Raw genomic sequence first — 16851 nt, 5'->3', positions numbered from 1 at the left:
GTACGGGTGCGCTGAGATGTCTCAGGAGAGGCAGGCTGGGCTAAAGCTTCTCTCCTCCTCCTCCTCCTCTCCGGGTTCTGTGGTCTAGCGGAGCAGCTGGGGCTTTGCCGCAAGGACACCCTGGGTCCCGGTCTGCTGTCCTGCAGGCAGCAGCACAAGCCAGGAATGACACTGTCTGCTCAGCACGCTCTGGGTGTTCTCCGTGGGAAGGACAGCATGGGACTGGGCTTGTTGTTCCAGCTTTATTAAAAAAAAATAATTTGTTAAAATACAGCTGTTTTCCAGAGGAGGATTTCACTTCTTCAGGGCTCAGCAGGGGCCAGCAGCACAGTGACTGCAGGCTCCATCCTGATCTTGGCATCTCTCTTATCGGGATGAAGATGGCCTCCGCTGCGAGAGTCCTGACCGAGAGTTCAGGGTCTTTTGCCAAGGGCAGAAGGGCTGCAAGAGAAGGAAGCAGAGCAGACATGACCCCCCCCCTGCCTGCAGAGACCCCCAGGAGTCCCCTCCAGACCATGGCACCCTGCCCAGGCCCCGTCCCCTGCCCCACCAGCCCCTCCTCGCCGTCGCAGGTCTCCCGCAGCTTCTGCCTGCTCAGGTTCCTCGGGTGCCATGCGGCAAGACCTTGCTGCCAATGCGGTGGTGGGGACTGGGGCCAGGCTGGCAGAAAAGGGACCCTGGGGACTGTGGCCCACCGATGAACCTGATGGCCACCTCTGGCAAGGTGGCTTGAGTGTCCCACAGGTACGGCAGGCTCTGCCAGAGGTCTTCTTCCACCCTCTTCTTGTCGTGCACTAACTAGAGAGAGCACAAGGGCGCAGGGACTGGTACGGACCCTCCCAAGTTGGCCGGACCAGTACCTCCTCCCAGTACCCCCTTCCCCCTGGCGACTCCTGTCTCCCAGCCAGAGCTGGGAGAGGTTCAGACAGCCGCAGGCAGTGGGGGCCCGGGCATGCTGAGACCCCCTCTTTCATATTGCTAGGGCCCATATGAGTCAGCATTTCCAAAGGGCCGTTTTTAAAGCCTGAAACCAAGGATTTTGGCCCTAAAACGGGGCTTTGGACCCTACAGCTGGGTCTTTGGATGCTCATTATATGCCTCGGACATTAAGGAAATGAGGCTTTGAGCCCTAAGTGAGGAGTTTGTACCTTAAAATGAGGGTTGGCACCCTACAATTGAAGTCTTTCAATCCTCGAATCAAAGCTTTGGACCCTAAGCCTGAGGCTTTGAGCCCTACAAGTGGGCTTTGGACCCTCCAAATGAGGGTTTGGACAGTCCAGATGCAGCTTGCACCCTAAAAATGCTTGTCTGGATCCTAAAAAAGAGGCTTTGGACCCTGAAAATGAGACTATGCAAACTAACCCTGAGCTTCTGCACCCTAAAAGTGAAGGTTTTGGAAACTAAAATGAGGCTTTGGAAGGCAAAACTAAGAGTTTGGAAAGTAAAAATAAGGGTTTGGACTGTATAAATTTGGATTTAGACTCTACAAATGAGGCTGTGGTCCTTCCAGATCAGACTTTGGGGCTTAAAAATGATGCTCTGGGCCCTTAAAATGAGTCTCTGAACCTTAAAGATGGAGCTTGGAACTAATAAATTAGGTTTTGTCCTCCATATATGTGGGCCTGGACCTTAAAAATGACTGTTTGCACCCCCAGAATTTAAATTTATGCTTTTTGCCCTAACATTGAGGCTTGCATTATAAAAATAAGGGTTGACACTTGAAAAACTCAGGGTTGAATTTTAAAAATGATGCTTTGTAACGCACAAAATCGTACTTGTTCACTGTAGCTATCTCCATGGCAGGTTAAATTTCTCGCCGTCTATTCTGTGTTTTAGTTTCCTTCTCAGGCAAACCATGGTGACAAACAGTACCCAAAAGGCTCTGGTGCTTCCAGACAGTGGCTTGATGGCTTGCGTAACCTACCTGTAGCCCCATCCCACGGAACGTAGGAATGGTGTTACAAGTAAATAAGGTAGCGTCCTGCTTTAGGAAGAAAGTGTGTTGGACTTGAAAGCCTTGGGTAGGACAGGAGGAGCATGTCTTCTTGGGTCAGTGATGAGCGTTGGCATGTACTGTGTGATCTAGAGTTGATGTCTGTCGCCACTTGAGCTCTAGAATTACTCTGAGACCCAGGAAGCTCCGGTTTCCTTAGGCTGTGACCTAAGGGAGTCGAGATAAAGACAGTTTAACAAGTGCAGGGAATAAAAAAGGAAGCCAACTGATGTGACAGCAACCACCGACCACCTCTCACCAGCAGGCAGATGCCCAGCCATCTTGGTGCAGTGGCTGCCTTGGAAAGACTCCCCCAGTCCCGGTTTTCTTGCTGAGCGTGACACTACGTGGTGTGGATCCGTGGTACCCCTTCGGTCAGCTCGGGGCAGCTGTCTCTGCTGTGTCCCCTCCCAGCCAGCTCGCTGGGGCAGCAGAGTGAGAAACAGAGAAGACCTTGGTTCTGCATAAGCACTGCTCAGCAGTAGCTAAACATCGGTGTGCTGTCAATGCTGAAAACAGCACCGTGCAGGGTGCGATGACAGAAAAATTACCTGTATCCCAGCCAGGCCCGGTACAGAAACCCTTCTGTGCCCGCTCACGATTCTTATTCCTGTGAGAAACCCATGAAAAATAGGGCATTTGACTTATCGGGGAGAAATGTGAACACACTCCCGATCTCTGGCTGGCATCTCGCTTTACTTGCATGACCTAGAAGGTACGCGCAAGTCTACGCGGTTTCTTCGGCACCTTGGGAAAGGGCTCTCTTGCCTCGATTTCCAGGGAGAAACTCCCCAAAGCGGCACCACAGAGGTATTCCTAAACCTCGCTAACTGAGAGCCCCCAGCAGCAAATTCTGCTGACTAACACCGGGCCCGACTCACCCTCCCTAGGAGGAAAACCGTAGATTAAGGGACGCCTGGAAAATAGGACACGAAAAAGAAGTTCCAGGTGTTCAAAGCTACATTCACATTATTAGGTCAGCCCAACAGTATAAGAACACAAGGCTGCCAGATTAAACACAGAAATCACATCAGTTTTTCCCTCGTTGCGTGTTTCTGCCGTGCAGACCTCATCAAGGTCTGGCCCTGCCAGCTGGACGTCCCCAGCTCCCCGTCAGCCGTATGATGCAACAGCCCATACGACAGGCGCCCGGAGCTCTATGACGTCACTGGGCGTCTCCGTGACGAGCCGAGGCCTCTCCCCAAGGCCACCTGGCAGCCGAGACCACAACCTCTCCTGCGCGATCGCTGCCTGCCCTCGCTCTTGCCGTGCTCTGCGACCGAGAGCTGCAGCGGCCGACAAGCTCATCTGCACCCAGTCCGATGGCGAAGATAGAGAAAGGTGAAGCGTTGCTGCTCCTCCCGGGGAGGTTTCATGCCGGGTCTCCGCCAGGGAAGCCCCTCGGCAACTCTCCTGCTCTTATAGTAGGCTCGGTAGCTGCCTCCGATGTGGACGGAGCCTGGGTGGGCACCTGGAGACCTCATCGCCCACGCGGCCCCATCATGGCCCAGTTCACCAGCCCGGGACCCAAGTACTCAATCCCCGGGACAACAGGTAAAACCACTGTCGCAAGCGGGGTGCACCACATCCGCTGCCTCCAGGGGACAAGCAGCCACGGCTCCGTTCCCCCTTGCTCCAAGCCTCCATGCTCTCAGCTGCAGCAAGGACGCAGGCGGGCCAGAGGAAGGCTCAGGCTGCTCCGGGGAAAGCCCGGGAAAAGAGCTGCCGGACTCTGCTGAGCACAGAGGTGGCCGTAGCAGCACAGGAGGAAGCTTCTTCTCTGTCTTTGCTCCGAACTTGCTGCTCCCACCTCATCCTTTGCTTCTTCTCTTCTTCTTCTTCTCCTCTGCTCTCTTCTCCTCTTCTTCTCCTCCTTCTTCATCTTCTCCTATTCTACTTCATCTTCTCTTCCTATTCTTCTCCCCCATTTTCATCTTCTCTTCTTCTCCTTCAACACCACCTTCTCCTTCACCACCTTCTTCTCCTTCACTTTCTTCTTCTCCTCCCCCATAATAGCAGTAAGGTTTCAATTTCTTTCCCACTGGGCTGCGGGAAAGCAAAACGTGACAGAGGCGATCTTTACATTTCCTTTAAGTTAGCGTAGCAACGGTTTGGGGATTTAATACTTCATAACAATTGCATTTTGGTGGTATTCTGATTAATCGCACAGTGCCTACACTGTTCTTGCCGGAAGTCATTGTACCATTGTATTGGCCTGCCGGTATCATTCTTGGAGGACAAAAACCACACAGGAAGGGAAATTCTTGTGGCCGGCAACTCCAGCTACTCCACTTAGAAACTAGCTTTAAATATGGAGTTGCAGGCAGGTGTCCTTTCACAGGCTTTTCTTCCTAGGTTACCTGGTTCACAATCCCACCAAAACCAAAGCCCCTGCGTACACTTTCCAAAGGGCCAAAGCTCCCGGCACAGACAGTTGCTCTCCGGGCCCTCGGTACTACGTCCAGCCCTCCATCACCAGGAACGGGAAGTACGTGGCTCCGGCACAGCACATGGGCGGACTTCCCAAGATAACGACCGAGGTCACCCCTGGACCAAGTGAGTACCGTTTCTCCAGCACTTCTTCCAGGCGACACAAGCAGCACCGCCTGCCTTTTTGCCCTGTGCTACCGGGGCACAAAACCATCAGCTCGCGTCCCGAAGGAGCTTCAGAGGTTTCCAGGCAGAAGGCAAACGTGGCTGAGCACCTCCTCCTGACCTTTCCTCTTTGGCTTGAGGAAGAGAGCCCAGCTTCCCTGCTTTTCTCTGCTTCTCCCTAGGTGACTACTCCACCGACAAGGCCAACCAACACCTCTACAAATGCGCGCCGGCGCCGTCCATGGCCTTCCGGCACAAGGCCATCAAAACCAATGAAACTCCAGGTAAGGGAACTCGGGGAAATACACACGCTTGCAGCCCAGCCCGCGTGTCCTCCAGGGAAAACCTGCCGGGCAGCTTTTTTGACAGGCCTAGCGAAAAGCCTACACAGCAGGGCGCAAGAGTCTCTTGACGAGCTTGCTTGACGTCCCGGAGCACCAGCTTCTCCCATCCCACAAAAGAACCGGCAACTCGGGCTTGGAGCTGCCGACACACGCCACGTGTGACAAAAGACGGAGGCGTTGGGAGAGGGGCGAGACATCCTTCAAGCTCCTCGCAGCAGGCTTGGCAGGCTGCTTCTCTCCCACCCAGGCGCTGCTCCTCTCCCTGCCGGACTCACACACGCTCTCTTCCCATTCCCCTTCCAGGTCCTGGCACCTACACCCTGCCCAGGCTGGTGGGACCCAACACAGCCTACACCCACGCCAGCCCCTGCTACTCCATGAAAGGGAAGAGTAAGCACAACGGCTTTGCTGAAGACCTCGCCAAGGTGAGCTACGCTTCTCTGCTGTCTCGCAGCTGCTCTCCTCAGGGCCGGAGGGCTCTGACTCCTGCTGCAGCCTCTCTTCACGCCCACTTCCCTGCACCAGCAGCAAAACCCAAGGAGCCATGGGTCCCGTGGCTCTCCTGCTGCCAACAGCAACGCCGACACCCGCAGTCCCTCGCTTTCCAACACTAACAGTTTTGGTGGGGCAAAACTCATCGGCAGTAATGGGAATCTCCCTCTCCTCTGCGAAATCTGCCTCTGCAGGGGAACAGGAGGGGCCCTTGTTCCAATCGCTCCGTGCCTCTCACGCCACTTCTCTGGCCAGCCAGCTCAACTAGCGCAGCCCGCGTGGGCACCCGGCAAGAATCAACTTTTGTTGTTCTTGTTTGCTGCCTTTTGTACCCAACAACCTCCCTGCCTCTCTTACAGACGCCAGGTCCTGCTGCATTCCCCAAGGTGGAAGTGGACACCTACAGGAAAAGGGCTCCCGTGTACACGATGGGAAGCAAAAGTGGAATTGGAGGTGACAAAACAGTGAAGCCAGGACCGGCAGACTACTGCCTGGGAAAGGTAAGGCAGCCTGCCCAAATCTCCTCCCCTGCTTTGCAACAACCAGCCCTTAAGCATCTCCCCCTTCCAACGGGGCTTCTCAGAACTCCAGACCACCTTACTGGAGCGACAAACCGCAGGACAGCAGGCCTGCTCCCTTGCCTTGGCCCAAAGCCGAGCAGAGTGAGGCCAAAGAACACATCTTTGCCTCTGCACTAGCTCAGGTGCTCAATGGTGACACATGCTCGCACATTACAAGCTCTTCAGGAGGACACACTGCTGCAGAAGGCACAAGCAGAGCCAAGGGCAGACCCTTCTCACGCAGGGGGGATCAGCTGGGAGGGCAGGGGTGTCTAGCAAAGTCTGGGTGGAGCTAGAAGGGCTCTGGACTTGGAGCAAGTGCCAGTGCCAGCTCAGCTCCAGCCATGAGCTTGCCCTGCCAGACGGAGCGGGCACGTCGCTCCATTTTGCGTCAAACACAAGCTCTTTGCTTTGAGCGGCCTCCTGAAGACAATCGAGGGATGGATTTTACCTGCCCCTAAACTCTTTTTTTTTTCTCTTGCCTTTATATGCCTCTCCAAAAAGGGAGAAATGCCAATCAGTAACAGCAGCAGACCCTTAGAAATGTCCTGATCACACAGGAGGTTTCCATCAGGTGTGCCACTGGCACAGGGGGAGTTAGCTGAAAGTGCCCGGGCGCGCACACAGCAATGCACGGCAAACGGCAAATGCACGGCCATCAACTTGTTATGCCAGACGGCCTTCGCCGAAGACAAAAGTCTTCTTGCGAACAAGGCACCACGGTCACCTTTTTTTCTTCTCGCTTTTCCCCTTCCAGGTGACGCTGATCAAGCCCCAGGCCCCTGCTCCCACTTTTGGACTCCGCCATTCCCTCTACACAACCCCTCTACCATCTCTGCAATAAAACGACATACCCCCAAAGGTCTAGTCTGTTCACCTTCAGCTGTGGCGAGAGGGGGTGCGCGAGGGTGAGGACGATGGGCCGTCCCCATTTTGTGTCTATGCCTCAGCCAGACATTGCAAGATGAGGTCGAGGGGAGAGCAGCGAGATCAACAGCGCAAGCAAGGCAGAGGGCTCTGACAGCACCGTTTCACCTGACCGCAGCTAAACGCTGCCCCGTGAAAGCAGTCCGGCCCTTCCCCACACACTCTCACCCCACGGCCGAGCGTCCCGCAGGCACAGGCTTGCCCCCGAGGACACAGCCCACCTCGGCACCCCAATTTCAGTGCACGCGGGCGGCTTCTCTCCAGGGTGCAGCCAGAAACACAGCCGCTCGGCGTGACCTCTCGCCATGGGCTGAATAGCACAGGCGAGTCCCCAGAACGACGACAGTTGGGGAGAAGGAGTCCAACAGACATGATGACGGTTGCGTCCTCCGGGTCACCTTATAAAAGTGCACGTTCTTGCTCAGGGCCCAGGAAAGACTCCTGTGCTGCCCCACTTGCCAATGGCCAGAGGGAGGGGACAACTCAATCATCAATGGAGACAGAGTAAATGGAGCCGATGGAGGAGACAAAAATCGCAGAAGGAGGGGTGGAGGTTAGCGGGAGCACAGAAGACCATGCCTGACTGCAAGGAGGTGTTGGCCACCGTGGCCAGGAAAATGCCGATTCATGGCCCAGCTGCCGGCGGGATCTGGCCCTCGCCAGGGCTGCACGGTGCAGCAGCCTGCAGACGGGCACGTCGTGATGAGACGACGTCGGCGCCGGGAGTCAGCGCTCTGCTTCCATGAGAGAAGCCAAGCAGGAGAGTCGCAGGATGCGGCAGCAGACGACGACGGCTCCGTCCCCTCTGGGGAAGTTGGACAGAAGCCTGCGCAGGCTGGGAGAGCTGCAGCAGGTGTCCGGGGAGAGCAAGTGGCCCGGGAAGAGGGACGCAGCCGGGGTGCGGATCATCAGGGAGAGCAGCAAGAGAGGAACCTGCAGCCCAAGGTGACGGCTGCATCCCAGGAGCACGGCTGTTTGACGCAGCCCATGCCAAGGCATCCTGCCTGCTGGGGGGGTTCATAAGCGTGAGCAATACTCGCTCGCTCCATCAGACTGCACGGCATGGTGATGGTGACACAGCGATGGTGATGGTGACAGTGACACAGTGATGGTGACACGGCGACGGTGATAGTGACACAGTGATGGTGACACGGTGACACAGTAATGGTGACAAGGGGACTGTTGCGTTAAAGCGTAACAAAGTTTGGCAGAAAATAAACCCCCGTGCATTCCAGCTTGTCCTCAGATATCAGAGGGGCTGGGGGCGGCCAGGCTTAGATTCTGAGTGATGCCCAATTCAGCACTCTAAGTCCGGTCACGTTCGATTTATTGAACTATCACGATTACAGATGCACTAATAGTGCACTGTCCTTTCAATTTAGTCACGTTCAGCGAGCTATCACGGCTAGATTTTAATGAATAGTACAGTTTATTAAAGCAACAGGAGTACAGGTTCTTTTGGATTGCCGGTGATACGTACACTGTCTGCAAAGCACGTGCAAATAATAAGGCAGTCGACTACAAGGACACTAAATTATGGAAAAACTCTACAGAGAGTTTCCTGGGGAAGTACTCGGTATAATGAGGGTCCGAATCTCACCCAGTAGGCATCTCATTGGGGGGGTGGAGGGGAGAAGAGATGTTCAGCCCCTCGACTGATCCCAGAAGTCAGCGATGTCCTCCCGACTTGTCTACGATGGTATCTTCCCCAGCATTCCTCCTCTCTTAAGCCCTTTTATACTATTTTCTTATTTTTACGTGGAGCTTGAGTGACTCTAGTCATACATACCTTTATTATGATTGGTGTAAAATCTCCTCGCTTTACTTCTAAAGGTCTATGCTAGAGAAAATTCAGAGCGCATGCTCAGTGAGGGGTGGTTGCACCTTAGAGGCAGGTAGCTTTTGGGACAGAGGTGTGTTTTGCTATTATAATGAGATTATAATGAGCAAAGTTCCATGTCAGTACTCCAGAGCTGGGCACTTACAAATCAGAAGTAAGACAACAGCATTGACAGAACCCCATTGTTTCGCCTCCTTGCTGTAGTGGATTCAATGCAGGAACCTTCCATTCTTGTTCCTATGGTTCCAGTTCCCCATCCCTGCGGTGATTTCGCAGAGCCTGGCCGCGGTGTCTCTGCTCTCCTCCGCCCTCCGTGTTGTTTCTCAGAGTCAGCACACCAAGCTCCCCTCGTGTTGCTGCCATCTAAGGTTGCAGATTATGTTGCTTAGGGAATTATTATGGAACAGATTCCTTGCATATCCACTGTATTCCACCCTGGAGGTTCACCTTCCCTTAAGAGAGGCGGGGGGACATATCAGTAAGTCACCTCCAGCAATTCTTCCACACTGGGCTGGCATTCTTCTGAAGTTCCCTCATTCTCTTGGAATCGTTTCCTTGGTCGTCTTCATTCTGCTCGCATCTGCCAGTTTCAGCTAGTTCTGGGTTAGCAGCATTAGCTTTATCAAAAAGTGGACTCTCGCTCAGCTCTTGCAGCCTGAGGCTTCAACTCCTTTAGCTTCTAGTGCTAAGCCAGGCTATTCACCCTAACAATTCCCAGCACAGGTAACGGCAAGCTCTGCCGGAGCAACTCGGAGAGAACGGGGATGACTGCTCCCCAGGACAAGAAGGGAAATCCATCTCCTCTCTCCCCAGCTGCACCAGCTCTCTGCTGGCGTCATAATGCACTGTCCTGGTTTCAGCTGGGATGTAGTTAACTGTCTTCCTAGTAGCTGGTACAGTGCTACGTTTTGAGTTCAGTATGTGAAGAATGTTGATAACACTGATGTTTTCAGTTGTTGCTCAGTAGTGTTTAGACTACAGTCAAGGATTTTTCAGCTTCTCATGCCCAGCCAGGGCACCTGACCCAAACTGGCCAACAGTGTATTCCATACCATGTGACGTCCCATCTAGTTTAGGAACTGGGAAGTGGGGGGGGCAGGGATTCGCCGCTTGGGGACTGGCTGGGTGTCGGTTGGCGGGTGGTGAGCAATTGCCCTGTGCATCATTTGTACATTTCAATCCGTTTATTACTACTGTTGTCATTTTATTAGTGTTATCATTATCATTATTAGTCTCTTCTTTTCTGTTCTATTAAATCGTTCTTATCTCAACCCAGGAGTTTTACTTCTTTTCCTGATTTTCTCCCCCATCCCACTGGATGGGGGGGGAGTGAGTGAGCGGCTGCGTGGTGCTTAGTTGCTGGCTGGGGTTAAACCACGACATGCACCTTCAAACGATGTGGGCTGATGTCACAGGGGGATGCCCCGCATCCCAGGGAGGTCTCCCCAGCGCTGCTGGCACTTCCCGGCGAGGCTTGGGCGCTGCTGGGCACTGCTCAGGGGCTCCCCACTGCTGCGCTTCGGAGCTGCTCCACAGCCAGGAGCGGGATCGGGAGGCAGCGGGGCTGCGCTGGGGGGACCCCGTTGTGACCGGCAGAGCAGCAGGGGCACGTCGGAGAGGAGTTCTGGGCGAGGAGCTGCGAAGAGCATCCCTTTCCCTGAGCGGAGGGCAAGCGGCAGGCGCGATGGAGGGCTGCTGCACCATGGCCATCAGCTTGGAGCTCAGCAGCTTGTTCCCCACGCTCCTGCAGCTCTCCACCAAGGGTAAGGGGTTTGGGAATTCCTTCCCGAGGGGTCGCACCGGGGCTGGCCTCTGGAAAAAGCTGCAGCTGCCGGGCTGTGGGGGTGACTGGACAGGGCTGGGGGCTGCTGCGAGAGCCCTGCCTGGGGGTCCCACTGGACTCGGGGGACGATGTGGCAACCAGGTCCTGGTGCTGCCCGGAGCCCCGAGGCTCCCATGGGAATGGCTCCGTCCCCTTGCGAGGGGGGCCATGCAGGGCCAGCTTTCCCTGGAAGCTGGCCCCTCGTGGGGTTCTGGCTCTGGGATGAAAAGGGCTTCTGCATCCCGGGGGCTGGGGGGGACAGCTACACCTCCCACAAGGCTCTCGCGAGCCGGCTGGAAATGCCTGTGCTGTAAATCAGCCCTTTCCCTTGAACAAAGTCTCCTTTGGGAGAACCTCTCGTCCTCCCCGTGGGACCCCCTTGTGCCACCAGGCTGGCAGATCACATCCTGGGCTCTGGGGTGCCAAGGCTTTCTGGGGGTTAGATGGCCACAGCCCCGGTCCTGAGCCCTTCCCACATCCCCATTTGTACCCCAGCCCTGCCCCGGGAGCAGAGTAAGGCTGGCAGTCGGAAATTGGGGCACAGCCCAGCTCCGCAGCCGTGGCCGCGTTTGCCTGGGCTGTTTGCGGACGCCGGCATCTGTCAACCCCTGGGCGAGGAGCTTGCCCAGAGGCTGTGAGCTGGCTGGCCCGGAGCCCAACACCTCTTTCCTTTGCTTTCCAGAGGTTGTGGCTATTTGGGATGCTGTGTCTGTGTACATCCTGGGACAGCTGAAGCAGGACAAGGTGGGCTGGCGTCTTGGTCCCCCTTTGCCCCGGAGGGCCTGGACCCCGGGAAGCGAGCCCTCCCTGAGCATCGTGGCGGCACACTGAGACAAGCCCATGTGCCCAGAGCTGCTTCTTGGTCAACCAGGAGAGAAACCAAGTCCAGATCTAGTCTGAGAAAGCATTCAGCACACGATAGGGCTTCACCCTTCGCTGTGGTCAGAGCGGAGAGGCCGAGCGGGGAGGCAGGTGATTATGCCGGTGCCATGCCAAGGATAATCCCTGGGAATCAGTCCCAGGGGTATTCCCTCCCTGTGCTGGAATTGCCTGGGATCTTCTCTAGCCAAGGGATGTTAGCGAATATTTTGAGGAGGGCAAGAAAACAAATGGAGAACACGGGCCTTTTCCTAAGCTTTCACTTTTCCCATCTCTGAAGTACTCGCTCATCAGCCTTTTTGTCTTTTTCCTGGGCAGGGTGTCCTGGTCGCAGGACTCGGGACCTTCGCTATGCTCCAAGAGCAATTCCAGGGCAAAGAAGAGGTGTATGTGGTTCGAAGACCCGTCTTCCGACTGGAGCTTGATGTGTTGTGTCTGCAGGAGCTCGCGTTCCCCACAGTAGTTATCCCTGGTAAGAAAGCAGCGGCCACCCTCCGCTTTCCCCCTCCATGTCTGGGGGGGGAATGTGTGCTCTCGGCTCTTTGGGAAGGGCTGGGAGAAGTAGAGAACTGCCTCCAAAGGTCAGGGGGTGGCTTGAGCTCCCCCAAAACTAACTGCTCCCCAAGGGCTGTTTCTGTGAGCACCCTTCCCTCTGGCATTTTGTTTTATGAATCTTATGTGGAAATTTGGCCTGCTGTGACAGTGACCACGTTCCTCCTCCTCGCAGGCAATGTCAAGATCAAGCCGCTGAACTACAAGCGGCTGTCGCAAGCCACCTCCTTCCCACAGCACGTGGTGAAGGACTGCGTGCAAGAGACCGTCCTCTTGTACTCTTCCCAACTGAAGAACGGGCAGCGCCTCTCCTTCGCCTTCAAGGACATTGGTGTTCTGTCCTGCAAAGACGACCTCCTGTGCATGCGGTTCTATTCTGACTGCGTCACAGGGCTGGAGAGGAAGGCCAGCCGGATTGCGCTGCTTCACACTGTAAGTTGCTCGAGGTTTTGAGGGCTGCTTCCGTGTCTTTGGGAAGCCTAAGGAAGGCTGAGCAACCCGGTCGCCGTTGGCCAGCCTGGACGTGGCAGGACAGTCAAACACCTTTCCCCGTGCTTGCCCCCGCTGACTTCTCCATTAGCAAAGAAAGTTTCTTCTGGGTCCTTGCCCTACAAAAAAGCCCAGCGGTGTTATTGCGCGGTCTCAGTGTTGGCTGTGCAGCTTCTCCAGAGCAGAGCAAGGGCTAACGCTGATGGAGGAGGATTTGGCAGAGAGGTTTGGAGAAGTGGCTTGCTTTTGGAGCGGGAGACAGGTCTGCTTCCTTTGGGAGCCAAGAGGAAACTGCCTTGGAAACCTTCTAACAGCTCTGTGTCGCTTTGCAGAGGCTGTGGATGCCAGGGGCAGCTGTCTCCAGTGGAGCGACCGCCTCTCAGGAGATGCAGGCTGCTCCTGCCCACGCGTTCCCGAGGTGAGTGCTTTTCCTCTGCAGCCCTTGACCGGCCAAGCGGGCGGCTTCCCAGCTCCTGCTCAGGAGCACGCGTTGTCAGGGCTTGACATTCGGCATCGAGTCAGGGATCAATTGTGAAGCAACTGGTTTCTGGGTAACTAATGCTGAGCTGGCACTATGCGTGTATTCTCCTGGAGTGACCCGGCATCGTGATCGTGTTTCTCACGCCCAGCCTGTTGTCATTGCCATCAGCGAGAACCAAATGCACATGGTGAGGCAGCGTCGGGCTGGGGGAGATTGCCACTAAAACCTGTGCAGGGCCACAAAGGAAAAGGGATGCGACGCCTCGCACGACAGTCGGGAGGATTAGTGCTGGCAAGCTGCAGAGGGTAGGAGGTCACTGTTCTTCAAGCCTGTGTCATCATTCGCGTTCCAGGTTTCAGTTCCTGGTGATCAGCAGATCGGCATCCAAGGCTTTCTCCGCCTGGCACAAGAAGGTTGCAGAAAAGCACAGCGTCAGAAGAGGTACGGGAAGGGGTCCCTGCTGTCCAGAGCCCGGTTCAAACGCACTCCCCACGGGGCTGCTCTGAAGAGCTTTCTCCTTTCCCAGGTACAGAGGGAAGCCAGGCGCCTGACAAGCTGCTGCAGAGGCGGATGAAGTATTCCCTCCCCGCGCTGCCAAACCAGGGGCCGGGCACCAGGCAGCAAGACACGGAGAAGAAGCCTTCTGCCAGGTGAGACCCTTGTGGGAAGGGATGAAAGGGACCCTTGCGCCCACGTAGGAGAGACGTCCCCTTTGGAGACTCCGGCTGTAGGGACTCGGGAAGGTCCCTAGCACGTGCCCCATGGTTTTTACGAGCTTGTTTGCCCTATCACAGGCCCCTTAGCGGGGAAGGCAGCGGAGGTTGAGCACACCCCACGTTACTTTGCTTGCTCCTACAGCAGACCTGAGGCGCAGTCCTCTCCCATCCATCTGATGGAGCTCAGGAAAGGCCCCCCCCTTGCCATGGGAAACGGTCCGACCTCCACCGCTTCTTCTGCCAGCCTGGGGAGCTTTGATACCAGACGGAGAGCATGGGGCACCCACCTGCCCCACGCTCATGCCGTCTCCTCCTGGTGTCTCTTTGCAGTCTGCTCCCACCATGTCCAGGCAGCTCCCCCAGGACGAAGGAGGCAAGCAGGCAGAAGCCAGCTCCTCCAGCCAGCCCCACCGCTGCGCTCCCGTCTTCTGAAGGCTGCAGGAGAGCGCTGCAGGTACGTGCTCTGCCTTGCTGTAACTAAAGTGCTGTTCGAGACTTGGCAAAAGCCTCTTTGTGCAGAGAGCCGTCCTGAAAGGGTTCCTTGGCGTGCATTCATCGTCACCTCCGTCAGGTCTTCTTCAGGAAAAGGAAGGTGCTGCACACCCTTCCCGCCTGCTGTTGCCCCCGGGTTGTCATGAAACGCTTTTTCTTCTGGCCAGGGGCTATGGAGAACGTACAAGTCCTTTCTAGGTCGTTGACAGTGGAGGTCTTTGGTCACTCCGCTGTGTTTGCCGTGAGTTGAGGAGCCTGGCGTGACTCCACGGCCCCCGATCTGTTAGGGGCAAAGCGCTGCCGACCGACCGGCTGAGGCAAGGGGCACCAACACGGGTCAGACCCGAAGGAAGCCCCGCCGGGAGCTGAGACTAATCCTGCCTGCTGCTGCGATTCTGTCCCCTCCAGGAGGTCTGGAAGCTGTCTGCAGAGTGGGAGCGAGTGAAGACCCGGTGGGAAGAGCGGCGACAGCAAGCAAAGGCAGAATGGGCGGCGTGGGAGGCCTGGTCTGCAGGGGAGGACCGACAACCGCCCCAGGTACGGGGCAGCAATTGACACCGCTGAGAGCAGCAGCGGCCCTCTCTGTCGGGGCGGCAGGTCTCTGGGGGGGTGGGAGCGGGACTGACACGCAGCTGCAGGGCAGGGGTTTGCCCGCTCATCCCCGTGAGGGAGAGATTGGCAGCAGGACCCGAGGGGCAAAAGCAGCCATCAGCCGTGATGACGGGCACGCTGGTGCTGAGCCTCCCGGCTCCCAGGTCCCGCTGCAGGCTCCTTTCGAGAGGTCCTCTGGGAAACGGCACCTCTGTTTGCCGTCTGGTTTGCTGAGAGCGTCTCCTCCTCGGCAGGTGCTCGGCACTGAAGGCATTCGGGCTCCCCACCCTCCAGCCCAGCCCAGGAGAAAGGAGGTCGGCGGGAGGTGGAGGAAGGCTGAAAACCCTCTCCCAGCAGAGGAGATGGCAGCAGCCGCCCAGCTGCAGAGACTCCAGCCTGAGTAAGTGTGCGCTGGCTCCGGCCGCAGCCCGGGGGCACTCGAGTGGCTGTGACCCCGCAGGGATGTCCGCGTCCCCCGTCCCTGCGTCCTGGGGTTGCGTAGGACACCTTCCGATGTCTCCTAACGTGGGGATGACCTGGGTTACCCCCGCAGCTAAGACCCAAAGCTCACCGCAGGGTGAAAGGCTGAGTACATGCGGCACCGGGTGGGTGCAGGGGCTGTGCGAGGGCAGAGGCAGACGGGGTCTCCGGCAGAGGCTGAGGGATGACGTTTCCCTGTTGTTGCAGCCACCTTTCCCCACGAGCGGCCCAGGTCCTCAGAAGGCTGGAGCCGCATCAGGAACGGAGGACCATCTTCAGGCACGTCACTGAGAACAAGCGGCGGAAGCTGGAGCAGCAGAGGCAGCTCCCCTGGTAACTATCTCCAAAGAGGGATGGTGCTTCTCCGGCTGCAAGGCCCGTCCCTCCACCGAGGGCAGCCCTGGGGGAAAGAGGGCATTTCTCTGACACCCCTGGTGAGACAGAAGCAGGTTCTGGAGGCTGCCTTTGGGCTGGACCTCCCTGGCAGCCAAGGGGGCTGCCTGGGCACCTAGAATTGGCTTTCCATGTGGGACGTGAAAGTCCTGGCTGAAGACAGAGGGATCCCTCTGATGGCTGCCTCTCCCCGTTCCAAACCAGAGAGCACGTCCTTCCCTCGCAGAGTCCTGCCCCAAGACACCTTGCCCCGAGGGGGACCCCTGTACGGGACCCCCAAGGTCTCTGCCCCACTTGACTCGGCCCCAGGCTCATCAGTTGCACCTGGGACCTTCTCAGGGCCTTGGGCATCAGGGGCCTCCCCCTCTTCATAGACAACTGGAGGCTTCGTCGCAAGCAGATCCCATCACCGCTGGCCTGAGCGACACCTGCAGGGTTTCTCTGCCACCTCCCTGTCCATAGGGTCACAGGCTTTCTTTCTTCCTCCCTAGCACGCGATGCTGGTACCGCAGCAGAGGAGAAGGTGCCGGAGGCGGCGGCTGTAGCAGTGGCTGTTAGCAAAAAGGGGCTGGGAGGCTTCTCAGCTTCTCAGATCCACCTAAAAATACAAAATAAAGGGCTCTGGGGCTGTTCCCAGCTGGACTGACTGGTCTGTGCCTGGTGATGGTCTAAAGGGGTTACACACCCCCCGTGCGTGATCCCAGAACGGCTCGTAGGGGCAGGAGGGAGTAAAGTCCATGCATACCCCACAGCGCAAACACGTGCAGCCCCTCTCCCGCACATCCCAACACGGAGGTAGCACGATGGAGGAGGCTCTCGCCCCCTTCCCGGGGAAACCAGCACAGCTGGTGCTTCCCTGAAGTGCCCGCACGCTCCCGCACGCAGCATGGAGAACCACTCGCAGGGCCAGAATCTGCGTGGGATTAGAGGGCTGTGACCATGCTGTGACCACGGAGGTGTGGTTGGGTAGATGGCACCGTGGGAGGGCTGCGGTGGAGGGACGCGGGCTCGTCGGGAAGGACCGGCCGGGAAGGCGAGGAGGTGGACTTGCCTCCTGCTTGGGGTGGGACAGGAGCCAGCCTGTGGGTCAGGGTCAGCAGACAGACCAAGGTGGCTGGAGTGTTAGCAGGGATCTTCTAGAGACCTCCTGTTCAGGAGGAAGAGGTAGCCGAAGTCTTCTTCAAACAAGTAAAGAAGGAAGCCTC

The 16851-nt window shown here is 56.8% G+C and overlaps 2 protein-coding genes and 1 non-coding gene across 4 annotated transcripts; all 3 read left to right on the top strand.

The window, feature by feature from the left end:
* The first annotated feature begins 2048 nt into the window (after positions 1 to 2048).
* LOC138681858 (small nucleolar RNA SNORD45) lies at positions 2049 to 2133 on the top strand. Its single transcript, XR_011322058.1, has one exon. It is a non-coding gene; the product is annotated as a small nucleolar RNA SNORD45 (small nucleolar RNA).
* A 616-nt stretch (positions 2134 to 2749) lies between these two features.
* Positions 2750 to 6828, top strand: LOC138681809 (ciliary microtubule associated protein 1A-like). Of its 2 annotated transcripts, XM_069769728.1 has the most exons (6): positions 2750 to 3547; positions 4349 to 4549; positions 4771 to 4872; positions 5236 to 5357; positions 5784 to 5924; positions 6742 to 6828. In XM_069769728.1, the coding sequence occupies exons 1-6, from the start codon at positions 3316 to 3318 to the stop codon at positions 6826 to 6828; spliced, it is 885 nt and encodes a 294-aa protein (XP_069625829.1). In that variant the 5' UTR covers positions 2750 to 3315. The 2 variants fall into 2 exon arrangements, with proteins under 2 accessions (XP_069625829.1, XP_069625828.1); XM_069769727.1 differs by lacking the exon at positions 6742 to 6828 and having other exon boundaries at positions 5784 to 6230.
* Positions 6829 to 10140: 3312 nt separating this feature from the next.
* On the top strand, positions 10141 to 16293 carry LOC138681808 (uncharacterized). Its single transcript, XM_069769726.1, has 12 exons — positions 10141 to 10514; positions 11256 to 11317; positions 11771 to 11924; positions 12180 to 12436; positions 12826 to 12911; positions 13327 to 13415; positions 13501 to 13624; positions 14021 to 14144; positions 14591 to 14719; positions 15028 to 15173; positions 15461 to 15586; positions 16138 to 16293. Exons 1-12 carry the CDS (start codon positions 10148 to 10150, stop codon positions 16202 to 16204), a joined length of 1731 nt encoding a protein of 576 aa, XP_069625827.1. The 5' UTR covers positions 10141 to 10147; the 3' UTR covers positions 16205 to 16293.
* Positions 16294 to 16851: the final 558 nt, after the last annotated feature.

This window comes from Haliaeetus albicilla, chromosome 24 (genome assembly GCF_947461875.1).
Source record: "Haliaeetus albicilla chromosome 24, bHalAlb1.1, whole genome shotgun sequence".
Taxonomy (NCBI): Eukaryota; Metazoa; Chordata; class Aves; order Accipitriformes; family Accipitridae; genus Haliaeetus; species Haliaeetus albicilla.
Note: the sequence above shows the minus strand (reverse complement) of the source record. Positions and strands in the feature narration are given on the sequence as shown.

Coding starts and splice junctions, on each gene's coding strand:
- LOC138681809 (XM_069769727.1), top strand. CDS start 3,316: ATGGCGAAGATAGAGAAAGGTGAAGCGTTGCTGCTCCTCCCGGGGAGG. Junction 4,873..5,235: donor CAAAACCAATGAAACTCCAG/GTAAGGGAACTC, acceptor TTCCCCTTCCAG/GTCCTGGCACCTACACCCTG. Junction 5,358..5,783: donor TTGCTGAAGACCTCGCCAAG/GTGAGCTACGCT, acceptor CCTCTCTTACAG/ACGCCAGGTCCTGCTGCATT.
- LOC138681808 (XM_069769726.1), top strand. CDS start 10,148: ATGTGGGCTGATGTCACAGGGGGATGCCCCGCATCCCAGGGAGGTCTC. Junction 10,515..11,255: donor CCTGCAGCTCTCCACCAAGG/GTAAGGGGTTTG, acceptor TTTGCTTTCCAG/AGGTTGTGGCTATTTGGGAT. Junction 12,912..13,326: donor CCTGCCCACGCGTTCCCGAG/GTGAGTGCTTTT, acceptor TTCGCGTTCCAG/GTTTCAGTTCCTGGTGATCA.